General features: G+C 37.2%; 1 protein-coding gene across 1 annotated transcript in view; it reads left to right on the top strand.

The window, feature by feature from the left end:
- The first annotated feature begins 238 nt into the window (after window positions 1-238).
- The window catches only part of LOC106674064, a 309,474-nt gene continuing 291,935 nt past the window's right edge, over window positions 239-17,777 (top strand). Inside the window, exon 1 of the mRNA XM_014406506.2 lies at window positions 239-1,872. Coding sequence (XP_014261992.1) covers window positions 436-1,872 — 1,437 coding nt within the window. The 5' untranslated portion in view covers window positions 239-435. The remainder of the gene's footprint in view (window positions 1,873-17,777) is intronic.

The following is a 17,777-nucleotide window of genomic DNA, read 5'->3' as shown; positions in this document are numbered from 1 at the left end:
AAATAGTAAAGAATTGTAAACATCTTAATAATAATTCTTGGCGATAATAAAGCGTAAATTTGTCAAATAGACACGAACGCTTTAGTTATGTCGCTTGGAGGAAAAAAGGGGTTGTTTTATATTTTGGCGGTTGGGGTTGGAAAGGGACGGGAGTAAACTGTGGGGGGCGGCTTGACGGGTGTGCGCAAGGCCGGGGGTGGCAGTTCGATCCACGACTCAGCTCCAGTCAGTTTGTTTACAAGGTGTGTGCAGTGATGTGATCGGTCGCCAGGGGGCTCGGCTGCTGATTGTTGAGAGGGCAGAGTGCAAGTGCGGCCAAAGTGGACAGTGGAGGTGAAGTGAGAAGCTGCGGTTTCCTGCGGTCGGTGAGAACTCCAGGCTTCCAGGGAGGACTCCAGCTCCAGGCCGAGGGGCCCCGTGGCCAGGTTAGCCACGATGGAACAAAACGGGTCCTTTTCATACGGCTCGACCTTCCGACCTCCCCCGGAAAACAAGCCCCGGGGAGGCGTCCAGGTCCTGCCGCCCCTCGTTCCGCCGAGAGCCCCCGGCAGGACCAAACCCAAGCCTCCGGTACCGCCCAAACGCGACCAGCTAACCAGGCTGACGACCGTCCCCAATCCGCCTCCGAGAGACGAGGCCAAACCCCTGGAAGCACTAGAAAGAAAAATCAACTCTTCGCCCCCGAAAAAGCCAAATTACGAAAACACGGCGGACATAGAACCTCCCCTTTACGCCGCTATTAACCCCGACACCAAAAAAATGCCAAATTCTGATAGCAAAGGTTCTCTCAAGAGCCCGAAGGACTCTTCTTCGGACGATGAAGGAGCCATCGCCGATATTTGGGTCCGGACGATCGACTCGCCCGTCAAGAAAACGGATAGGGTATTTCGAAGCAATTCAATTTCCGAAGAAAGAGAAGATAAACCGCCCAAAGTTCATAGGGCGTCGATAGATAATTCCCTAATTAAATCCCCGCCTATTCTTAAACTCGACAAACCGGAAGTGATCATAGAGAACCGAGACGGCGAAAAAGCCAACGCGGTCGATAAGGAGTCGAAAGAATTCGAAAGGGTAAAACCGGTTGATAAAGAAATATATAGAATTAAAAATCTCGAAAGGGAAACGGAAAAGTTAAAAGTGGGGAATGAGAGTTTACCAGGGAGCCGACCTAGTTCGAGAACCACTTCCCGGTCTTCCTCCCCTTTCGGAGATAAAGAAAAAAAGAAAATCAGCGCTGCGGAAGCGTTAGGGGTTGTGGCGAAACCCTGCCCGAGGCCGCCCCCGGGAAAACGTGTTAAAAATCAGCTGGAATTCCGAAGGCAGAGTCTAGGCAATCTCAGCGATTCAAAATTGTCCATGGGATGTTCGACAAGCTGTCCGAGTCATCAGCTATGGAGCAGTTTTGGCGAATGTCAGGAGAACGAGTACAAGAGGCACGAGAGGGCCAGGGGGCAGAGCGCGGACAGCCGGACCCTCCAGAGGCTCAAGAACGACACTTGGGAGACTCACAGCTATTCCAGCACTCTGTCCAGGATCGGCAAGTACTCGACGACAAAATATTTCACCAAGACTTCGACCTGCCCGGCGGCCACGGATAGGCCGAAGTCGACATGCAACTGCGGCAGACACACGGGTCAAGCGCCTCAGAGGGACGTCGGCAAAAGGACCTTCTCCGTCGAAGAACTCCGCTCGGGCTTCGTCAGAGGTTCGAACACGACCGGCTCGGCGAGGAGCTCTTTTGGCAAATCGCCCCGTGTGACCTTCGCCCTCTCTGAAGACGAAGGGGCTTCGGCTCTGCCGAAATCGTCGGAGAACGAAACGAGGAGGATGTCGACGCGTGCTCGCAGCTACGACGCCGACGACCGATTCCAGGTGAGCTATTCAAGGCCCCACCCTCACCGCCGCACCTAAATATTAAATAGTGGAATTTTACTCTCCCTCAAATTTAAAATGCTGAATTATTCATTTTTAATTATTTAAAGATTTAGTCGGTTGAAAATTATAAAAACATGGTGATTTCGGATTGAATTCAAAGGCCTTATTGCAATCGATACTCAATTTCCAGCAATTCTAATTGTCTCTCCAGCGAAAAGGTTCATTACGAATCATCTTCAGATATAATTTATATGTTAGTTTCGGCTTTTGTATATCACGCGGATTGTTTTGTAAAAGTTCATCTATAATTTAATATTTAACGAGGAAGGAGATGGAGATGCGAATGAGGATGCACACCTGCGAGGATGCGAGGAATTATTAATAGCACTTAGCTATTAAAAACCCTTTCTATTCCTGTATTGCCGTAGATTGAGTTTTGTTTTTATAGATTCCTGTCCATTTGGCTTCAGTGTGGTTTTTTTCATGCGTAGGTGGCTTATATAATTCCCTTGGTCTTTCAAACTTAACCAACTTTTTAAAAGTTTTTGGTTGAATTGTTTACGATTATACATTTGTTTTGTTTCTGTCGTTTTTAAAACCATTCAGGGCCTGTTGTCGCAATTGTTTTACGTACTTTAAAATGGTGTATGTATAATTACGTAATCGGTTATTTCATTTCCTGAATTACACCAGTGGTTCTTTATATTGATGATGACGGATACTAGAAAGTTGGTGGGCTTTTGTTCCTAAATCACTGCAGCCTGCCTTTGTGTACTTTCCTAGTTCTTTAATGCAGTGCAATCGAATCCTTCTCCTAAGAAGTACCAGGTCGTTGCAATTCCATTCCCTGAGTTTCTTATATCCCGGATTACTATGCCTGCATTGAGAGTTGCTTCGCATGCGAAGACGACATGAGTGACAGTTTCTTCATCCTCATGGCATACTCTAAAGATGGGCTCGTAATTGAATATTTCCATGTTGTATAGATGTTTTCTCAGATGATCTTAGTTTTACCATTCCCCTGCGTGTAGCCCTCTCTAACTATTGCAGTACTGGGTACCCAAGTTATCATCACGTTATTGTTTTTTTCCCAGGTTTTGGAGATTTTTATGCATTTCACTGACTAATTTTGATGTGATTTTTTTACCAATGTTTTAATAGCTGTTTACTTTTCTTCTCCCTTGTAGTCTGTTGAGACTTTGTAGGTTGTAAAGAATGTTTCTGGGATTGTTAGTTATTACTAAGAATGGGTGTCCGATTTTATCGATTATTCTTGAGTGCCTAATGTTTAGTTTCCATCCAGTTTGATTGTTTCCTTGTATAAATATTTCCAGTCGATTGAGCATTAGCAACGTTTCTAATGCGATTGAGGGGGTTGTTTTCACCGCCCCTGTGATATGTAGGTTTGACAATCTTTGTAGCTGCCTAATGGTTGGGTAGGTTGTTTTTATTGAGCTTTGATCCAACAGATTAGTAGTACCCGATCGTACTCCTAGTTATTTGTAACTTTACCAATAAAAATATATAATATCTTTTGATAGATGTTATTATGAAAGCTTGGTTCAAGTCTTTTAAATATCGATTAGTAGAAAAAAGTTGTCCCCTATCCATCAGACCAGCCACTATCTGGCAGGGTTCAACGACCCCTGGTTAAGAATTGCAACTAAACATAGGTTGCTAATTTTTATTATGTTAACCACTGATGACTTCACAACGAAAAACATGGGTTTTTAAATGTGGAAAATGTGCGTCGGCTGATTTGGAATACGCCTGGGGTGATTCGAACGGTCTTGGCTCTTGATCGTTCCAGCCCATTTATAAATAAGCGATTAACTGTGAACTTCGCGACAGGAAACTTTTCAACAAAAGGGTCGTTTACTCCGAAAACCGATAGCGGCTTAACTTACAACTTGAAAGATTCAACTGACTTAACATGGCCGAAGCTGAAAAGACTCGGAGTATATGGCGCATTTGTTTCGAGGGTTTCCTCATGTCTTATTAATGAAACGAGCCTTTCATGCTAGTCGTAGCCTCGTTAGTTACAGGACCTTTGGGAGATACACATGTTACCACTTGTTTATATACTGATGAGGCGGAGTGGAACCGTGAAAATCGTCGGAAATCTTACATCAAACGTTGTCGATTCATGAGTTTGGCTACTTTCGACTTTGGTAAAGGCCCATTTCTAAAAAGTCAACCAAAACGTACATCCATCAGATATAATTAACGCTTGGTTATTAAGCTTATCATGTATCAATTATTCAACAGATAATTGAGAAAAAACTTAGGCAAGTCCGTCTTCAAACTATCCGTCATCGCAGTCCATTATGATCAGAAATGACCCGGCAGACCTCAAGAAGAAATCTCACAATATAATTATTCAGAAATCATGAGATGCGGTCTGGTGTGATGTAGGTTTCAGAAAAACATTTTCTTTATCGTGCCAACGTTTCGATCTTTATTGAGATCATCTTCAGGGCTCAAAGTGNGGCACGATAAAGAAAATGTTTTTCTGAAACCTACATCACACCAGACCGCATCTCACGATTTCTGAATAATTATCGATTAACGGTCACTAATCACCACACATTTCTCACAACATATTTTATTACATAAAACCAATGGACCTATGTACTCAAGATTGACAAACTTTCAGACATATGGATGGTATCTTTATACAAACAGTAAAAATTACGTAGTCCAGGGTCAGATTTTGGTTGAGATCCAGCCCTGGACGACGGGGTCGGTCTAACCTGGGGACGAACAGCTAGGTCAATCCAACCGACGAAATCACGAGGGTTCACACCTAAGCATTATTTGTGGCTTATTTTCTGTTTCAATGTTTTGGAGTTAGACTTTTCAAGACAAACCATAAAAATCCCCTAGTCAGGTTTGGTATATAGTCCCGGGTCAGATCTCGGTTAACTCTGTCATGTCCACTGAAATAAAACATGTCATATTAACAAATAAGCTATTTAAGTCAGATACGCATGAGATTTTAAACTTAACTTACTGACCCCTCTAAAATTATATTTTGGAATTACACTTATGAACACGACCGTAAAAATCACCTAGTCCGGTGTTGTCAGGCAGTCTAGGGGCAGATCTAGGTCTAATCCACCGAAATTAAGTTCTTGTGATAACAACTAGGTTATTTCAGCCAACGAATGCATGAGGTTTTTAAATTTAAACCATATAAATTCGATATTCCACCACCAACCAATACGCGATGAGCTAATTTCATTAAGAGTCCATGTAAATAGTCACGTCCACCATCGACCAACTGCACATTCATCACCATTCATGAACCCAAAATTAATTGGGTCTTATTTCTACGAAAAAAATTTAAATGGTGCTCAGTTCCTCAATGTATTGGGAGAGGTTTCACCAACACTAATAGATGATGTTCCTCTTCGCCAACGACAAAGAATGATTCTCCCGCCTGATGGATGCCCCGCACACAATTCTTTGAAGATGAGATTATTTGAATCATCACCTCCGGGATGGGTGGGACTTAGTAACTTGACTATTTTCTGTGGGGCCATTTAAAAAACAGTGTCTTCGCCAATCATAACCCAGCAAACTCAGTTCAAGAAATGCAGCAAAAGGTAGAAAATGCTTGTCAATTTAACTCCCCTGACTCTATCGCTCTGAACACCGGTGAAGACGGGTTAAAAGAGCAAATCTTTGCATATTTACGCAAAACAGGCAGTTTGAACATGAAATGTGATTAATAAATAGCCAACCAAATGACTGTTTTTCCAACATTTTGCCATAACTTTGTCATTTTTGGCCCAATTTAAAATCCCATTGCACCATTGTTTTCAGCGTATAAATTCCTTTAAAATGATGTGTCATGGTATATAGGGCGGTATTTTATATTTTGAACTTGAACTGGGCCTGAAGTACACTGAATATCCCCCCCCCAACAAACCAAAAATTTATTTGAAACCAGACTAAAAAATATTTTTTTTTTGTAGCTCTTTGGTTTAAGAGAAATTCGGCCGGGTCTAAACATGACACCCCGTATAACAACACTGTTTATCACGACACATAGAACGACTTATCTCATACCGGATGTGGGCGTTGTCCCAAAAGTGTACTTGTGTCAATCTTCAAAATTTGATTGTAATTAACGTACAAATTACTAATGTGGAGAGAGAGAGACTTACTTGTTAGTATTACATCCCGTTTAAATTATTCACCGATGTGATATCATTGTTGGGAGACAGTAATTCTGTCGAGCGGCTCTTATTTGCTCTGTTACCGTCATGAATGAACAAATTCCGCATTTAATTCGTTGGAGTCGAGTGGACTTCATCGAGCCGTAGCCAGCTCCAGTCCATACGGCATAATGGAATTCACCCTCCACGCGATCTCCAGTCTTCATTAACAGACCCGACAGATACTGCCCATAGAAAAAGGGGTGAAAGGCATTCGGTGGTTAAATCCACCGTTTCGGCAGAAGGGGGGAAGAAAACGTCTCGACGGGAAGAAGCCACCGTGCGAGAAAGAACCGTGTCATGCATAGTTTATAACCCTTTCCATTCCCAGTTCTGACCTATGTATAAACAAAGAGGGAACCCGTGCCATCTCCAGGGTGGTTGATGACGGACGTAAGGTGTCCGAAACGACAAATTAGGAAAACTGGGTTATCGTACGGGATCGATTTGCCAAATCGGCGCGACACGTGTTTCAAGAGGGTCGGCAACGCACGTAACACCATTACTCTCACCCTCTGGAGCCGTAATGCGGAGGGAAGAGGGTTGCTTGTGCCGAAACAACCGATCGGGGGGAATATCGAAGCGGTATATTCCAACGCCAAACCCGTTCCTCCCTGTCAAAAAAGATTAAGCCGGTTTTTGTTTATACCCATATTGCTTTCAATAAATGGAAAAAACTGAACGACTTTTCAACGCAAACGTCATTTTATCTTGCTGTCTCTTTATTAAATCCAATGGACTTTTAAGGAAGGCCTAAACGAATTACTTAGACCGTTCTATAGCCTATCCTGAAAGTGTGGTCTTAACAGGCTTAACTTTATCATTTCTTACAAAGTTTTTACCTCACAAAAAAAAAACAACCTAAAGCCAGTTTTTGCATTAACACTTTTCTCAATATATTAAATTCGAAACACTGTAAGCTTCATTAAAGTATGAATAAAGTAAAAGGAAATGAAAAACTTTGAACGTTTTAATTATCATATTTTTCTACATCTCTTGTATTGTGACCAACTTTTCTACGCCACATATAAATAAAAAGACTGTGTGCATGGTGTTTAGTGACCGTTAGTTAATGATTATTTGGTTATTTATATGAGATCGTGAGATGCGGACTGGTGTGACGTAGGCTTTAGAAAAAATTTTCTTTATCGTCCCAACGTTTCGATCATTATTGACAACATCTTCAGGGGCTGAGATTTAAAATTTGTGTGGTATTTAGTGACCGTTACTTGATGATCATTTGGAGATGGTGAGATGCGGTCTGGTGTGACGTAGGTTTTAGAAAAAAACATTTTCTTTACCGTCCCAACGTTTCGATCGTTATTGACAACATCTTCAGGGGCTGAAATTTAACATTTGTGTGGTGTTTAGTGACCGATACTTGATGATCATTTGGAGATGGTGAGATGCGGTCTGGTGTGACGTAGGTTTTAGAAATTTTTTTTTCTTTATCGTCTCAACGTTTCGATCATTATTGAGAACACCTTCAGGGGCTGAGATTTAAAATTTGTGTTGTATTTAATGACCGTTCCTTGATGATCATTTGGAGATGGTGAGATGCGGTCTGGTGTGACGTAGGTTTTAGAAAAAAACATTTTCTTTATCGTCCCAACGTTTCGATCGTTATTGAGAACATCTTCAGGGGCTGAAATTTATTAACATTGTTTAAATTATACAAATACATGTAGGATGTGAAAAAAAGTGAATTCATACAATACTTCCCTATCCCTTCAAAATCCATCGTATATAAACATAAAACATCAATATCTCACTGGCACTCTCAACGCACCACCCAATAATGACACATCTACACAGAACACATACTCTTTGAGTTTGCACAAATACTTTGATTGAGTCTAAAATTTCTAGCATTGTATAAATATACTTTTTTCATTTAAACAATGATTATTTGGAGGTCGTTCGTGAGATGGGGGTCTTGTTGGTGTGTCGTAGGTTTTAGAAAAACATTTTATCTATCGTTCCAACGTTTCGATCTTTATTGAGATAATCTTCAGGGCTCCAAAGTGTTTGGGCACTTTAAACACGACATACATTAAATAACACAACTACACGGAAAACAAACACTGCTCGATAAAGAAAATGTTTCTCTAAAACCTACGTCACACCAGACCGCATCTCACGATCTCCAAATAGTCATCAAGTAACGGTCACTAAACACCCCACAAATATAAACAATGTTAATAAACCTCAGGCCCTGAAGATGTTCTCAATAATGATCGAAACGTTGGGACGATAAAAAACTCACAACAGATGGCATCTCACGATCTCCAAATAATCAATATAAAGACTTTTGATCTTCCGACACCTACCTTAAAAAATGTAGTTTTTCTTACCTACCTTTATTGATATAATTAATTGGTTAATACTGTTCTTAGAACAACATACCTCCCATCCCAATGGAGATTTTCCCTCATCCGAACGATTACAAAGCCTGAAAACCTCATAAAGTCATAACATTCCGTCATCCTAGTTGAATTAGTCTCTTGCCTATAATGAGCAAAATTTGATAAAAACTCCGGTTAAACACATTACCCTCATCATTTCCCTCTAACTATATCCCTGCCTATCAGTTTAGGTTTTCATTCCATTATTTAGCAGCGTAGTCGCGTTGCAGACATCATTGGTACCGCTCTTGAGCAAAAGGAATGCTGCTCCGGTTTATTTCTCGATGTGAAGCAAGCCTTTGATCGGGTATGGCTTTCGGAGATACTATAGAAGCTTAAGGCTACGGTTACTATGGATGCGAATTCTGACGAAATTTTGTTCTGGCGAGTAAGTCCGAAATCCTCGTCAGAACAAGATGGTTAAATTGTACGCGTTTTCTGATAGTACGTTTCTGCCTCCCAGCAAAATGGTCGAACTTAATGAGTTTTATTTTCTTGAAAGTCCGTTTATGGTTGGAAAAAAGAGCATGTTAACCGCTTATTTTTCACAAGAGACGAGAAAGGGGACTTTCAAACTTATTGCTTGTCCCTTTAAAAAAATGCATATGAATCTATGTATCATGCGCTCATAATTGCCCATATTAATTAAAATGAAATGGGAAAAATGACAAAACAGAGGGAAAATTCGAAGGTTGTAGGTGTAGATGAGTTGGTGTCCGAGGGAATGATATCACGATAGCCCAAGTGATTAGTGCAGCGGCGTATTGAGCTGAAGGTCGTGGGTTCGAATCCCGCTCGTCACACTAAATTTTCGTCTCAACCAAAAACTTTAGATAAAAAGAATCATTCATTAGAATAATTAATATGGTCAATTATGAACACTAACCAATTATGGTTTATTGCTAGTGTTGATTTCTTGAGAGACTTTCTCCAACTTCGGCCGAGAAATATCTCTGTTGTATTTTTTGTTTCATGACCCACAAACACCGATTCTCAAAAACAAGACTAGTCAGTTTACCTATATCTATGGGGAAATACCACAACTGTCTAAATTGAACGTCAGAACACACGAAAAAATCAAACTGGTTTGAACGCTCGAATGGTTCTGACATCGTGCGTGTTTCTGACATGCAGTTAGCTGCCAAAGTAAACGCTCTCATTGAAAAACAAGTATTTGCTTGTTCGGACGTATTCGTCAGAACAAAATTTCGTCAGAATTCGCATCCATAGTAATCGTAGCCTTAGACAGTCATCAGTGGCCCCTTTTATCAGCTACATTGCTTCCCGTATATTCGATCGTCCTAAAAAGGACAATGAGGATCTTTAACGTCCGCACCTAGCCTTCGGCCTTATCGGACGTTTTGATTCTGACTCAGAGCTGACGCACCTCCGCATACGACAGAAGCGTTCTACTGACTCTACCATTGCCGCAGCGTTGGTGTAGAGGCAACTCAGCCCCGAGGGACCAAGCCAACCTCGCTCTCCGCTTGCCCATTTCGAGTGGTCGGGTCCGCATTAAGCATCGTATGCCGCCCGCAAAGGGCTACCTAAGCCGAAATACAGCATCCTGGTCTCCCGCGCACTCCCTAGGTAGAGAAGGCCACTGTACGTCCCAGAGTAGTAGGGCTTCTCTACCATAGAAACTACCGGATCCGCTCCGGCCGCGGTTTTGTTTAAAGTGGAATTGCTAACCACCCCCTTACCATCCCCAATGAGCTACATACGCACAGAGGAGGTATTACTAGGAAATTAGGACCCATTCTCTACATAGTTTGTAACGATCTTTTCCACATATGCGGATGACACCGCCATCCTTTGCTCTCATAAAGAGAGCAATCATCTCAACCAGAAATTAACGAAACCATGTTACATATCTTGAGCACTGGTTCAAGATGACATGCAAAAATGTTAACTTGTAACTTCTACCGTTTGGAGAAAAACCACTCTATTTACTACATTAGTATCCCTCTCTCATCAGGTAACGAAATCTGTTATCTTGGGCATACGACTTACATGAAATTCTCGCACGTGACTCAGAAGTCAAGAGCTCAACAGTCACTTCAAACTATTTCAAATATTGCTACACAAACGACCAAAACTGGCTCTAAACAAAATGGACTTGGGCAAATTGTCATGTATTGAATGTGATCACATACATTTTTATGATGAAGATTCTCTTTTGGCGTGTACGACCAGACGGCTAATCGACATGCAAACGGCATCAATTGTCAAACATGATTAATTTTTGTCGCATTATTTTTGTCATGGAAAAGAGGAGCTTGAAACTATCGACGTTTCAACCGCTTGAGTTCAGAATATGCAGGATCTTCATATCGAGGTTTACAACTTTTCCCATTAGTTGTCAGTAGTGATAAGGCTCGCGATTAAGAGAGTTAACTCACTCTACTGAGCGAGGGATGAACCGCTCTGAAAACAAGAGCGGAAGCTCTGATATACACTCCACTCCGACACCAACTCTTCAAGGATCGCAGGTTAATTTTGAATTTCGTCTTTACCACCACTCCATAACTTCACAAGTGGCTTCAGCCCGTTTGATATTTCCAGGCAATCTCGTGGCTCTCCACTCCAGCAGTTCTCGCCCATGCGCTAGCATCGGCCAAAATCAGCCAAAGCTGTACGGGTAAGACAAATTTGATGAGTGCGAGCGGTGAGCCATGAAAAAAAGCTGATTCAACGAGAGATTGATTCGGTCCTTAAAACGAACGGTTTTTCCCATCTCTAGTTGTAACCGTCTGGAAAAGTTTCAAGCTTACGGGGATTTTCTTCCCCTGCTACCTTAGGAAGATTATCATCGATTGGTGTTCGAGGTGTCGCCGGCATGGGTTTCGAAAAGAATTTTGTTGGAACCTTAAAGAAAATCTGGCTAACATTCCACTCAATTTTGACAAAACGATGACCGAGTGGGTTCTTACTTGGTGAAAAGAATTCGTGAGAAAATACTGTTTTTGCAGTTTCTGTTTTGCGGGTATTTAACAAGACTAGAATTCAGATAACCCTCTTTATAGTGTGAATAAATAAAATATTTATAAATTAAAAAGACCCACCACTGAAGATGGCGAGAAGCCGTACTTCTCTGACTGACTTGTCATTTTATACCATCCTCTAAGTATTTTTATTTCTTTAAAGATAGAGTTAATTTGAAATTTAAAGTGTCAATGGAAAGGGAAAACGGGTTATTTTTGGTTAAAAAGCAACTTTTACTTTGAAATTAAAAAAGTTGATTTGCAGTTAAGAGGAGTTAATTCGATATTGAAAAAGGTTTGATTTGTATTTTTAAATTTATTTATATTAAATTTCTAAATAAAAAACCACGTGTCTCTTGGACCCCCTAATTTAAAGAATCTCTTTTTTTAAATTGCCAGTTGACAATATTTTTCTTCAAAATTTCCCTTTTTGATTTCAAATGAACACTTTAGTTAAACCATAAAAAAACCCTCGTAGATGTTAAAAATAAGCGCAAGTTTTCTTTCAATTTGAGATTTAAAAAAAATATAAAACAGATGGAAAATAATTGGCTTATAAAATGATTTTTTAATATAAAATCATTAATCACTAAGATGATCATATTAAAATTAATTAGAGTGGTAACATTGTAAAATTGTAATTCTAATCAATTTTCTTATGAACTTTTAAGAGCCCAGTTATTTTATAATAAAAAAACCCGCAATTTTACATTAATTTTACTTCACATGCTTCTATTTTTACCATCTCCTGTAATGTTTTATTGTTTTAAAGAAAATTAGATATTGAAAATGGGTTAATTTGTATTTTTTTAATTTGCAACTTAACAGTATTTTTACCTCAAATTTCCCCTGTTTGATTTCATATTATCACTGAACCATTAAAAATAACGTACAATGTTACGAAATATAATGGTAAATATTCGTCTGTCAATTTAACATTTACAAAACGTATAAAATGGATAAAAAATAGTAACAGATAATAGGCCTGTAAAATCAGTGGACTTTAGGACGATCATATGAAAATTAATTAGAGTATACATTGTAAAATTGTAGTTGTAATTAATTTCCACATTAACTTCTAAGAACCAGATTATTTTATATTAAAAAAATCGTAGATATACATAGATTTTACTGTACATGCATGTATTTTTTCAGTCTCATATTTTTACTGTTTTAAAGAAAGAGTTAAATTAGAATTTACAAGGGTTAATGTAATGTTAAAAATGGGTTATTTTGAGTTAACTACTTTTACTTTGAAACATTATATAAAAAGTTACTTTTACGTTAAAAAAAGTTAAATTGATATTGAAAAAGTGTTAATTTATATATATGANATGTATGTATGTATATATTTTAAATTGCAAATTAACAATTTTTCGAAAAAGGTTAATTCTTGTTTTTTATTTTTTTAAATATGAAATTAACAATGTTTTAACTTCATATTTTTCCTTTTTGATTTCAAATTAACCCTTTAAAGCATTAAAAATACCTAATAAATAAGCGCAGGTTTTCTTCTTTCAACTTGAGATTTAAAAAAATATAAAATGGATAAAAAATATTGTCAAATGATTTGGCTCTGAGCCGAGCATATGAAAATTAATAAGAGTAACATTGTAAAATTGGAATTATAATTAATTTTCATATTACTTCTAAGAGCCCAATTATTTTGTATTAAAAAAAAATGGAAAATTTACATAAATTTACATGCTTATATTTTTACTATCTTCTATGTTTTTTTATTGTTTTGATAGAAGGGTTAATTTGTTAATTTAAAGTTAAAAGCATGTTCGGTCGGGCTGTTAATTTCGAGGTCCCCCATCCCAAAGAAAAAGGCACCCTCAGTTTGAATTCGGTGAATAGAAGCCGAACGTTTGTTTTAAGTTGGTAGAATTGCATGACTCCCGGCTAGTTGAACCGGTCGCGCCCTGGGTCGCACTTGTAGTTGTTCCGGCTGTAATTTTCCGACTTTTCCTTCTGTTTTTCTCACCCTTGTCTTTTCGCATCTTCCTCTTTACCCGCTTCACCCTCCGTTGTGCCGACAAACACACGAGTGTCAGCCCTGGAAACAGAAACATAGAAGAATCTCTTTGCGGAATCGCCGAACTGTGAGTTAACCTCACTTCAGTACATTCTTTAACTCTTACTTTTTCTTCTTTCTTCTCTTTCTTTTCAATTTACTATTTACACATTCCACTACACATATTTAATGGTCCTCTGGTCAAGGATTTAGTTTTATTTATTCTCGAGATAATTATTATTTGAACCTGGTCGGTATTGTTCGAGCCTTGCGTACCGCCGGAAAGGTTACGAGCTAAGACTTGCCGTAACATGTCTCTTTTTTTTCGATCGATGTCATGCTTGACAAGTTAATACAATTTTTAACTCTTATTCAGGTTGGGATTGTCCTATCTTAATGTTTATTCCAATTTTTTTGCGTTCTAGTTGTCTTAAATCGCAATAGTCAAAATAATAAACAGATCAATTTAATTTAAATTTTTGATAAGAAAAGTCACCCGCATTTATTTCTTCCTTCTTTCCCGTACACTGTACCGACAGTTTCAACGATTTTTGCTTCTTGTGAATTGTTAATTTAGCGTTATTAACAAAAGCTTAAAGTAAATTTAATTTAATGAGCATAAATAGTTATAGATTTTTAAAAAAAATTATGGTTTGTGTAATTAACTTCTTTGTCGGTTTTATAAAAACAAAAATGTTCAACGACGTAGAATATTCTAGTTGGGTATCATTTAAAATGATAAATCGATAAAATGCATGGTTTTTTCATATTTTAACAAACATTCTGTAAGCAAAGTAGGCCAGAAAATGGTCAAAACTTCACTTTGACATCATTGTCGTGATTCTAGCGTTGTAAAACCCTGAGATACTTACTTAAGTTGCTAAGTTCTAAAATAATTTTTCGTAAAAGAAATGGACCGATTTTCATGATTCATAATTCGTTTCTAACAAATTGTCAAGTGCATTTTATAATTGTATCAAACATTAAAATCGGACTATTATTTCCATTTAAAAAACGAGATTTATTTCTTACAAAATATTTTATTATTTTAAGTATTTTTTTACATTTTGTACACTTTTATGATTAAAAAGCTACGTTTCTCGACCTTTAAATGGTATGTTTGGCGTTAAAGTCCTTTTAGCTGTTTATTAATTATAGCCGTTTCAATCAGATATTCGGAGAACGACTTAAAATTTAGGGGTCAAAAAATAGAAAAATTTAAATTGAACAAAAATTTATATTTAGGGGCTTCTAGAGGTGGTAAAACAAAATTTCATATTAGTTTTACGAATAAAAATTGCGACCTAGTTTACTTGAAAAATATTTGGTTTTTAGAATTTTTCGGTTATTGATCAAGTTTGATAGCTTTTACTATAATATACATAACCCCTTTCTTTAAAGCATTAAAAATAACTTAAGTCATATTCTGAAATATAAGCTCAAATATTCTTCTTTCAATTTGATGTTAAAAAAATAAAATGGATAAAAAACAATAATAAATAATAGCTCTATAAAATTACTTTTCAATATATAATCATTAGACTCTGAGACGAGCATATGAAAACTAATTAGTATGGTAAGATTGAAAAATTTTAATTAATTTTGATATGAACTTTTAAGAACCCAATGATTTAATATTTTTTTAAAAATCGCAAATATCCATAAATTTTACTGTACATGTTTATATTTTTACCATCCTATGTTTTTTATTGTTTTAAAGAAAGGGTTAATTTGACATTAAAAAGAATCAATGCGAAGTTAAAACGGGTTATTTTAATTGAAAAAGCTACAAGTTAATTCGATATTGAAAAAGGATTAATTTGTGGGTTGTTTCTTTTTAATTGCAAATTTACAAAGTTTTTACTTTAAATTTTCCCTTTTTGATTTCAAATTAACACTTTCTTTAAACCATTAAAACTAGCTTAGGATATGATATGGAATATAAGAGTAATCTACTTTCAATAGACTTTTAAAAAATTATAAAATCGATACAAAGTAATAATAACATGATATGGTGAATAATAATAATAATGATTTTGTAATATAAAATCATTGTACTCCAAGAAGATGTAATGTAAGAAGATGAATTAAAGAGGTAACATTGTAAAGTTATTATTGTTACTCATTCTTATGAAAAGAAATAAATATAAATAGTAGGCCTATAACTTCTCATAAAAAATAAATAATAGGCATGTAAAATCATTGGGCTCTAGATCAATCGTATGAAAATTAATTAGTGTGTAATTGTAATTCATTTCCATGTTAAGTTTTAAGAAACCGATTATTTTACGTTAAAATAATCTCAAATATACACGAATTTTTTGCACGCTTATATTTTTAATATTTCCTACGTTTTATTGTCTTAAAGAAAGGGTTAATTTAAAGATAAAAAAGCATTCGGTCGTACTATTAATTTCGAGGGGCCCCCTTACCGAAGTTAATGGCAGTCTTTGTTTGAATTCGATTAATATAAGCCTGTTTTTTAAGTTGGTAAAACTGCATAGTTCCCCGGCTAGTCGCACCGATCTCGCCATGCGCCGCGCATCTAGTTTTCCGAATGTAATTTTCCGACTTTTCCTTATATTTTCCTCATCCTTGTCTTTTCGCATCTTCCTCTTTACCCGCTTCACCCTCTGTTGTGCCCACAACAACGCGAGTGCCAGCCCCGTTACCCGAAACAGATGAATCTGTGTGGAATCGCCGAACGGTGAGTTAACCTCATTTCCGTTGAATCTTGAACACTGTTTTTCTTCTTTCACCGCTTATAATTCTCATTATTGTTTCTAATTTCATATTTACACAGTCCGCTACACATATTTAACGGTCCTCCGGTCAAGAATTTAGTGTTATTTATTGTCGGGATAATTAATATTTGAACCTTGTCGGATTGTTCGAGCCTTGTGTACTGCCCGAAATGCTAGGAGCCTGAGGTACACTACCTTAAGTTACAACGATAGATCATTATAAACATTTACTGTTTATTTAGCTGATTAGTCTAACGAAATGTGCTTAATTTCATTTATCTCTCGTTCTCTTTTCACACTTAAAAGATTAATTAATTCAATTCCTTGAATTGACTTAATAGATTAAGTTGTATAAACCTCTCTTGATAGATAGTGAAAATGTCATTAGCAAAATTAAATGCCGGTGTTCAAAGGACGCAGAAATATTTCGCTGGCTTGCAAGGTTTTTACGACATTGCAAAGAAATTAAATCCTGACACATTGTCACTTCTTTTCTCTCGGTTGGACAAGATTGAAGAGGTTTACAAGTATTTCGATCGAATCCAGGATGGAATTCTGACTTTGAATAAGGCTGTCGAAGAAAAAAAAATGACAACTGCTAGGCCCACTTTGGCGACGCCTGACTTAAAAGTGCAAACATATTTGAAGAAAGAAACATATTAAAAAATTCTAATAAACAGAAACTTCCAAAAATTAATAGAAATATATTTTCTGGGTATTTCAAAGAGTGGCTGAACTTTTTTTCATCGTTTACGTCTCCATCCATGAAAATAAAACATTGTCGGAATCGGAAAACCTTCACTATTTACATTCATTCCTCCGCACATTTGAAATTAATAGAAACGATACATTTTGTGGAACGAAAATTATAAAGTTGCATATGAAGAGTTGGTGGAGCGTTTCTTGCGAATAGGCCCTGGTTTCTCCAAAATGGTTTTTTGAAATGTGTGGTAGTTAGTGACCGTTAATCGATGATTATTCAGAAATCGTGAGATGCGGTCTGGTGTGATATAGGTTTCAGAAAAAAAAGGTTTTTTTGAAAGTTGAAATTTTCCGTTTTTTTCGTACTTCTACTTGCTCAAATCAACTATGTAAATATATAATTTTACAGAATTTTTTAAAATTTATTTATTTGTCCTCATACATACATGATTTATGAATTTTACATTTTACTTAAGTATAAACGTACATATTTCTTGAGTTTGCTTGTAATTACATTTTTTTGGACCATGTAAGTCATGTTTTGGACCACCATAGCGTTATGCTAGTTCCTTGCATGTAGTTGTACCTAAGTGATTGTTCTACATTTTATATATCATTTGTGCTAATTTTGTATAAAGCTGTAATCTACATTATATGTTGTGGTTGACATAATTTAATAAGCAATTAAAACTAGTTTATACAGGGTGTCCCAGTTCCTTCTGACGAAACTCAGGGAATCGATTCTACCCTTCGTTTGGAGAAAAAGTGCTCAGGAGAAAATTTTCGGAAAGTTCTCTATTTTGAAGATATTCGTCAATTTAGGTTTT

The sequence above is a fragment of the Cimex lectularius genome, unplaced genomic scaffold (assembly GCF_000648675.2).
Source record: "Cimex lectularius strain Harlan isolate CLEC.00 unplaced genomic scaffold, Clec_2.1 scaffold176, whole genome shotgun sequence".
NCBI classification, from domain to species: domain Eukaryota; kingdom Metazoa; phylum Arthropoda; class Insecta; order Hemiptera; family Cimicidae; genus Cimex; species Cimex lectularius.
This window is presented reverse-complemented; position numbering and strand designations above follow the sequence as displayed.